The 8,494-nt window shown below is 47.4% G+C and overlaps 1 protein-coding gene across 1 annotated transcript in view; it reads right to left on the bottom strand.

The window, feature by feature from the left end:
- Window positions 1-8,494, bottom strand: part of RTF1 (RTF1 homolog, Paf1/RNA polymerase II complex component) — a 53,866-nt gene continuing 45,372 nt past the window's right edge. Inside the window, exons 9-18 of the mRNA XM_021695619.2 lie at window positions 7,602-7,684; window positions 6,145-6,232; window positions 5,944-6,051; window positions 5,285-5,362; window positions 4,563-4,684; window positions 4,318-4,375; window positions 3,802-3,879; window positions 3,220-3,315; window positions 2,399-2,510; window positions 1-2,156 (exon numbers count right to left, since the gene is read on the bottom strand). Of these exons, the coding sequence (XP_021551294.1) occupies window positions 2,050-2,156; window positions 2,399-2,510; window positions 3,220-3,315; window positions 3,802-3,879; window positions 4,318-4,375; window positions 4,563-4,684; window positions 5,285-5,362; window positions 5,944-6,051; window positions 6,145-6,232; window positions 7,602-7,684 (930 nt within the window). The 3' untranslated portion in view covers window positions 1-2,049. The remainder of the gene's footprint in view (window positions 2,157-2,398; window positions 2,511-3,219; window positions 3,316-3,801; window positions 3,880-4,317; window positions 4,376-4,562; window positions 4,685-5,284; window positions 5,363-5,943; window positions 6,052-6,144; window positions 6,233-7,601; window positions 7,685-8,494) is intronic.

Below are 8,494 nucleotides of genomic sequence, written 5' to 3'. Positions count from 1 at the left end.
TTTAATAAAAATTTTATTACACAGCCATAATGTAATCGACACTTCTCCAAATCCAAATGATACTAAATACAGATCTACATGGTGGATCAGAATGACTCCAGCAAATTATATGGATTCTATAATTTCATGTCTTTGAAAACCAGAAAGAAAAAAACAGTCCAGGTTTGTCATGATAGGAGAGGTCCCAGCAGCCTCTAGGACTCTGCCGGAGTCCGGGCAACAGTTCGCAGTCTGTGATTCCACATTTACACAAGAGTCTGTAAAGGGTTTCGGTCAATGGACTGTTCAAGTATAGATGATTTTAATGAGTCCATCGCCCACCTTTGCCCAACCGAACTGCGACACAGCCTACCGCAGAGCTGTGTTACAGTCACAGTTCACCAAGTTTACAGTCACAATACTTTTTAAAAAACCATCCATTGCTGCTTCTTTTTCAAATAAAAAAAGTGTAAACTAAGTTAAAGCAACACCGAGGCTCCACTAAACCCAGAAGAGTCACCAAGTTCATTTTTCTGTTTAAATACAACTGAAGTCCGTGATTTCCCATCATCCCACTTCCTTACGGAAAAGTAGGGTGAAGAAGTACAAAGCGGAGCTTCTAAGTTCCTCTCCCTCTCGTGGGACTCAGCAGCTCTCAGCTGTTTCTTTAGCTTAGTTCTGGGTATACAGAGTCAGCTGTACTTTGTTCTGAAAAGATTTGTTAAATGCCGCTTTTATTTACACTTGGAGCTTTACACCTGAGAATGATTATCAAGCAGTCAGCTTATCTCTTTTCAAACATTTCATAAAGACACACACACTTCTTTGCTGGCTTCACCCTAACTGCACAACAATATATATGCTTACCATATATATATGTATACACACACACAAAACTGCACATGCTTGGAACATCTGCAACCTAAATCCTTTTTGTGTTCGTTCTCTCCGCATTCACGTTGAGTACTTTCTCTTAAAGAAACAAGACAAAATATTATTCTTTCTGAAACAGCAAAACAGATTCACTAGGAAGAGACACGTACATGGGGTGGGGAGAAGATATAGTCTGTGTTCAGCCACGAAGCTGCGGGCCGTACCCATGGGGTGAGCAAGATGCCTGTGCTGCCCTGTCTGGTACCTGGCCGGGGGCTTCCCTCCCACCTGCCGGGACACAGCCTACAGGGCAGGGGCCACACGGGGTGCTTTCTGGGAGGTGGGAGGGGAGGGGGGAGGGCAGGTTACACAGCTACAGCAGTCAGGCCTGTTTAGTAAGAAGAATCACATTTAATGAGTTTCTTTCTTGCGGTTTCAGATGCTCGAGTACAGCTGAAAAAAATCTGAAACGGCTATAGACCCATGACAGACTGATACAAAGAGTACTGCAGTTTAAAAAAATGATAAAAAAATCCACACACTTACAGACACACACACACACACACACACACACACACACTCTCTCTCTCTCTCTCAAATAGCCCCCCCTCCCTCCCCACAAATGTACACTTTTTGGAAACTAAATTGGATTTGAAAACCTCTCTTCTGCAGAGATGGGAAGAAGAGAAAGATGAGAGAGGAAGGAGGACCGCAGGTGCCCAGTCCCCACTCCCTCCACAAGGGTCCAGTGCCAAATGGTCAATGGTTGGGTCCGAGGCAGCCCACGGAGGAGACTGCCGAGTGCCGCCGCTGTTGCCACCAGGGGCTCCAGCAAGAATCCCAGCTCCACGCTAATACTGAATGTGTGCAGAGTGGCCAATGAACTGTGCTGGTTTAAAAACAAAAACAAAAAACAAACGAAACAAAAAAAAAAGGCAAACACAAATCTAAAGACATGGATAAAGCCCAAGAGAGCCCAGGCCCACACTGGGTGAGAGGCCTGGCGGGTGGGTGGGAGATGGTGCAGACAAGGGAGGTCTTTACAGCAAATGGTTTATATTACAGATGACTGGCAGTTTTAGAGTCTCTTCCCAGTTCTACTGCTGCTCCAGCCCAAAGAGGGCAAATCAAAGGAAAAGAGGAAAAGAGGACACTGTGATGGGGCATGCAGGGTCAGAAGCAGCAGGCTGGGTGCGCTCAAATAAGCCCTCGTCGTTTTTTGTAGTCTTCCAAGTTTAGCGATCTCCTTGGAGCCCCATCTTTGGCTGGTGGAGCTTTGGAGGTGATGGCCAAAGCCTTTGACTCTGTGGGAGAGAAGAGCAAATTGGCATCTGAGGAGCCTACCAAAGCCTTTGTAAAGTCCTGCGCGGCACTCCTCCGGTAGCCTCCCTCTCAAGCATGCCCGAAGCCCTGCTCACTCTGGCCTCTAGAGCCACGTTGGAGTGGACACCCGCACTTTTCCCCGGACACTGGGCCTCCCTGCTGGCCAAGTCAGCCCTGGTGCCGTCTGGTCCTCAGCCATCACCGCTTCCCCACCCTCACCTACCCGAGCTGGGAACCTGCAGATCAATCTTCACGTCGAAATCATGTACTTTGAACAAATCTTCGGAGAGGTCGCTGGCTGACTTAGAATTCAAATCTTTATCCTTTCCCTGACCCTGCAATGTGAAGGGAAAAAGCATCAAAGTATAAATGAAAGTGGGCTTCAAGAGGCGGCAGCCGCTAACGGTCAAAAAAGCTTTGGCTCAAGTTGACCAGCTCTTTCTGGTTCCTTCTCTCACAGGGGCTTTAGGAGAGGCCACAGGAAGGTTTCTTCTCTGAAGCCTAAAAGAGGAAAGGGAAGGCTCATGTCTGTGCTGTGGGGGACGAGGGGCTTAAGACAATAAGCTACCTTCTGACCCAAGATTTCAGAAATTCCTGGGACAGTTTGGCCTCCACAGGAAAAGACCTAACTTATGCAAAAAACTGCTTCTAAATGGGCAGTTTCTCTGTTAACATTTTAGTTCTCAAAGAGCTTTCACCTTTACAACCATCTGATCGTTGTGTGTCATCAGCTTCTCCTAATTATCTTGTGAGGCAGCAGGACAGAGTATTATTCCCATTTTACATGTGAGAAAATGTCGATCAGAGGGCTAGATATCAGTCGCCTAAAGCTGTAATCAAGGCCTTAGTTAAGTAGTGTTGGGTTTAGCATTTAGGTTTTCAAAGTCAAAATTCAGTAGCTGTTTATCGTATTTGTAAAGAATCAGGATGGAGAAAGGGCTGCAAGTGGGATGCTATGTTCCCCCAGGTGGGAAGAGTCAGGCCTAACCCAGGCCGAGTGTCTGGGCCGGCAGCCTGCGGGCCACAGGGCAGCACCGCACTTGCCTTGCTCATTTCCTTCGGAGCATCTGGTAACACTCCAGAACCGTATTTTGCATTCAGCTGGGCCAAGATGGCAGCTTGAACAGCTGGGTCTCTGGACTGAGGGAGAAATTAAGTTATTTTAGAGATTATTTAACACTCACACAGTGCAACGCCAGATTCTCTCCCATCGACCATGCTAACATCACAAGCACCACAGTGGACCCATCAGCAGCTCAGTGGGGTTTTCCTCAAGGCAGCAAAGAGAGGCAATTAAAGCTCTGAAGCCCAGCCCAGGCCGGCCTGGCCCTAGGTGGCCCAGCCTCCACAGTCCTAATGTCTGCTGCATCGGTAAACCCACCCCGACACAGGAGGGGTGAGTCTGGAGGTGTCTACAAATCCGTGCCAGGTTTTCACTCCCTGTATGGCCTACAGCAAGATTTAAAAAAAAAAGAAAAAGAAAAAGAGGTAGCCAGACCCAAGAGTTCGAGGCAAGCAAATCCCACTAAGACATTATTTTTAACTTCCTTATTAATGTCCTAATGGAATTCATTTTATGTCCTAGAATCTAGGTCCTGACTAAAAACGTCCTCTTTCAGCACTCACATTAGAAACAATGGTAGGTTTGCACTGCCGCCTCGTAAAGGGATCCATCTGTTGGTTTTTCATGTTGTGACTTTCAGCCTGAAACAGAGAGCATACATTACAGAACTGTGCCTCCTTTTCCCCGCCTTTCGTTGATCCTAAGCTTACGTATAAATAACAGTCTTGGCAAGGGCTAAAGAAAGTCAAAAGTGGTCTCTCATCCTCTTCCCTTCAAGAACACCAGAGCAGATATGGGGGCAGCAACCGAAAGAACAAAAGCGCAAGTCGATAAAGACGAACACCTGTGGAGCGGAAGCTAAGGGACGGGGAAGGTAAGACGGGCAGGAGACTGCTGCTTTTCGTTATCCATCAGTAAATCCTACAGGTATATGTGTGCACCCAGAGCACGTGTGTGTGAAGTGTACATGTTACGCCAGTAACTACAAAAATAAACGGGAGCAAGATGTATAGAAGATTTCGTATCGATTTATTCATTAAAACTGTTTTCAGCGATCCAAATACAGTTGTCTTACTCACCACAAGGGCCTTCTCAGACTCCACAATGTTCCACTCCCGGTTCCGCTGGTTGATGTAACTGTGGGTGAGTGAAAGGGGGAGTCAGTGCGCTGCGGAAGGAGGGAGGGAACCCCTCAGCCCGGACCCCGGAGCCACACGGAGCCAGCGCAGCGCAGCGTGTGCAAGGCCACGGGCTCTCCTGACGACTGTGACGAGGTCTGTGGGTCCAGAGTAGGAGCCCAACGGAAACAGGCCCTGTAACACACCTGATAGCGGATATGTTCTTGGTCCGCTGGCGGTCCAGGGCCTCTGCCCGCTCCTCCAGCTCATTCAGCTGGTCTTGGATCTGTTTGGCCTTGTCCTGATCCCCCAGGTCCTCAGCCATGGCCTGCACACAGATAGACGTGTGAGTTTTGGGCCATGACAGGCCCTGTATCAAATGTCCCCTTACTTCCAGCACAGGCGAGACAGCTCACGTGATGAACAAACGACAAGAAATAGGACAGGACACTGAAAACAAGCTTTACAAATGCAAGGTATAATTCTTATTATTGTCGTTAACACCTTGCCATATCCTATCCGGCCCTGGGCCCCTGGTAGCAGGGATGTGTAACACTGACCTTGGAACCCAGGCCCCATGGGGCTCACTCACCCTACCAAGGCTCACCCCCATCCTGATGTGAAGAATGGAAAGCCACCCACCTCAGCCGGGCTTGGCAGGATCATCTGTTCAGACCCAGTGCTGACAGAACCCTGGCTTCTGTCTTATTACACATAAAACAAAAGGGACTAGGAAGTAAGGAGAATGGAACGGACACGATCAATTTACAGAAAGGAAAATGGCCAAGGGATGGTGCCTGGGTGCCAGGAAGCACCGTGTTGCTTCCTCTGGAGCCCAATCCCGCCACCACCTACTGAGCAGGAGATGAACAAGTCTGATTTCCGCATCTTACAGGACGAGGAAGGAGGTTCAAGTGCAAGTCCTCACCTTTTCCTTTAGCAGCTGAGTCTTCTTCATAGCATAGTTGGGTGGAGCTTTCCTGAACCTTTCTTTCTCTTTTACAATCTGTACCAGAGAGGAGATACCAGCAGTGAGGTATTCCTAAACTATTTCTGTAGACAGGCTAAGTGAGCCCATTTTGGAGGCAAGCAGCTAGTTAAAAGGGGGCTGCTCTTCCTACAGCAGTGTCACACCCCGGAGAGAGAGAGCTTGTTCATTCCAAGGGATACTATGCTGCTTCCGGGGTCACAGAGATTCTTCTGGCACAGTCTGAAGGAACATGCACCAATAAACAGCAGCAGCCCAAGGACCTGGTACTGTAAGGCTAGCCACTGTCCAAGAGAACAGAGATCAAAGAATTTTACCAAAATGTTTTGGAGAAAGGAAACTCTTGAAGGACCAAGCCTAGCAGAATACAGATCCCTGAACTCTCAATACACTTCTGTACTCTAGGACTTCAAATGAGAATGTACAGAGAAAATCTGGATCAACTATTAAGTAGGTAGTAAGATCAGTACTCTCTCATCCCTTATGCAAGAGTAGCACAGGTAAAATCGTCAAGATACAAGGAAAGAGAAGAAAGTCACGATCTTCTTGAACACTGGTTCTTACTGAACCTCCAGTCTCTGGGGCACCAGGTTTCTTACCTCTTCAATGTCCTGATCATTGAATTTATAATTAAGAGCTTCTTTAATAGACAACTCCTTCTTATTGATTTCATCTAGAGTGGGCAACTGCATGCCAGCAGAGAACATCTAGACCAAAACACGACAAAAGGTTATTAATGAGAGATTCTGGAAACTTCCTCAGGGTTTTCATGAACTGCTAGGTACTATCTATAAACTTACCGCTTCTTTCCATTTCATGAATTCGCTTTCAGTGAATTCTTGGTTTGAGACAAACTCCAGGCGGAACACTCGTTGGTCGTTGCCGTGCCTACGTAAAAAAGAGACAGCATCTCCAAGAATGGGTATGTTACCTCCGGTAGCAGCAGAGCAATGCAACCAGACTGTGAACCACCCATCTCTGTGGTTCTCAATCCTGGCTGCTCTTTAGAATCACCTAGGAAGATCTGTAAAAATTCTTATGTCAAAGCACCACTCTAGTTCAACTGAATCAGAATCTCTGGGAGAAGGGACCAAGCAATGAAATTAAACAAACAATTCTTCCCAGGCTGTTCTAATGGGCAGCCAGGATAAAGAATCACAGCTAGACTGGGGACAAATTGGACTTGGCCAGCGCTTCAAAAGTCCATTTACAATAAAATCTGTCACTGTCAACTGGCATCAAGAATATGAAATATTATGTAGATAGCTGAATGACAAGGAAACTCCATTCCCTAGAGAGAAAGCACACTGCCTTCTGACTGACCCCTATGGTGGCAAAGTTAAGGGAGTCAGTGCCATTCTCCTAGGGACAGTCACTCTCTGTATGTCATCATCACTGCCTACCCCAACTGGTTCTCTTAAAACAGCCCAGGAAGGATGATGGGGACAGGAGAAGGGAATGGAGACCACAGGGACCAAATTAGGCCATGGTACAACCAAATCTATCAGCTACTATTTGCAGTGATTCTGGCACACGACTTCTATTCCTTCTTATACAGGGTCTCTAGAATTTTCAGGCTCCAAGAGGGCAGGGATTTGCATGTGTCTATTTTGTTTTTGCCTCTATCCTGATGCCCAGAACAGTGGCATGTAGCAGGCACTCAGTAAGGATCATGTTACAGAAGAGGAAACCAAGTCCTGAAAGGTGGCTTGACCTGTCAAAGATCAGGTTAGTTAGGGACAGAGCCAGGACCAGAAGCAAGCCTCCTGACCACGGTCACCAAGGAAATGCCTGCAGGACTCTGGATGGGGGGAGTTCCCAACCTGCTTTTTTCCTTCTCTGTGTCCTACCACTTCTTGTCCTGGATTTCCCCTGTGAGAGAGAGATCCCAAAGGCAGAATAAGATTCCCTCCAAGTCCCCTGTGGGGACAAGAGAAATTCACTCTAACAAGAAACATCACACTGGGGGGCACCTGGGTGGCTCAATCGTTAAGCGTCTGCCTTCGGCTCAGGTCATGATCCCAGGGTCCTGGGATCGAGCCCCGCATCGGGCTCCCTGCTCGGCGGGAAGCCTGCTTCTCCCTCTCCCACTCCCCCCTGCTTGTGTTCCCTCTCTCGCTATGTCTCTCTCTGTCAAATAAATAAATAAAATCTTAAAAAAAAGAAAAACAAGGGACCATCACACTGGGCGAGGACGCCCCACCAGGCGGTGCCCGTGTGCAGCAGGAGCAGAAGCCCACAGCAGCGCCTCCCCTACCGTAGCTGTAGCCCTTTGTTTGTCCTGGTGCCACCAAGCTGGTAAACTTTAGCGGTTTCCACAACACCCGTGATCTCAGCCACCTAAGTGAAAGGACAGAGATGCCAGTTAAAAACAGACTCTTTCAGAGCTCTCCACACCACTCCCTCTTTGGCTCTACCAACCTAACTGCGGACGAGTGGCCCTGCACTGAGAGGACCCCACAGCTGCCCGGGGCTCTGGGCACCTTCCTCAGGTTCAGAACCCAGATGGCCAAGCACCAGAAGCCCCGAAAACAGAGTGAGCAAGCGCCAGGAGAGGAAGCAGTTAGCCTGGTGGGGACCATTAGGAGCTTCCCCTCCGACTTAATTCTACCTTACTAAGGGGGATGTACTTGGGATCCCAGAGGTCACTTTTATCAACCAAATATGAAGACTATGGAAGTCAGTTTCTGTTTGTCAAGCTTTCTGGGACTTGGCATGGCTGCTGGTCCTCACAGAAGGAGGTAAACACATATTAAAACCATACAACCCAGGCTAAAACAAACAAAAAGAAAAAAAAAAATCAAACAGCTATGTTCCAGCCATCCAGATCATAGAAGCAGTGCGAGAACTCACAAAACAACCTCAATTAGGTTGGAGGGTGGTTTTTTGTGTTTGTTTTTAAACCTCAGTATAATTCTGTTTCCATGTAACATGGAAATTTTTCATTTATTTATTTTTCAAATGAACAAAGCTTCCAGATTATGTAACTCCCAATGAATACTCCCTAAATGTCTCTCTTCTTGCTTTTATATGAAGGGAAAATAAAGAGAGTTAGTCTAAATTCAAACCCCCCTCCACTGGACTCTGAAGACTCTTTCTGGCAGCAGGTCATGCATGATCTCTGGTTACCTCAGATTGTCATTATTCTAC

Source organism: Neomonachus schauinslandi, chromosome 9, assembly GCF_002201575.2.
Source record: "Neomonachus schauinslandi chromosome 9, ASM220157v2, whole genome shotgun sequence".
Classification (NCBI taxonomy): domain Eukaryota; kingdom Metazoa; phylum Chordata; class Mammalia; order Carnivora; family Phocidae; genus Neomonachus; species Neomonachus schauinslandi.
The sequence above is the reverse complement of the archived record's forward strand: the minus strand, read 5'-3'. Positions and strand labels throughout refer to the sequence as shown.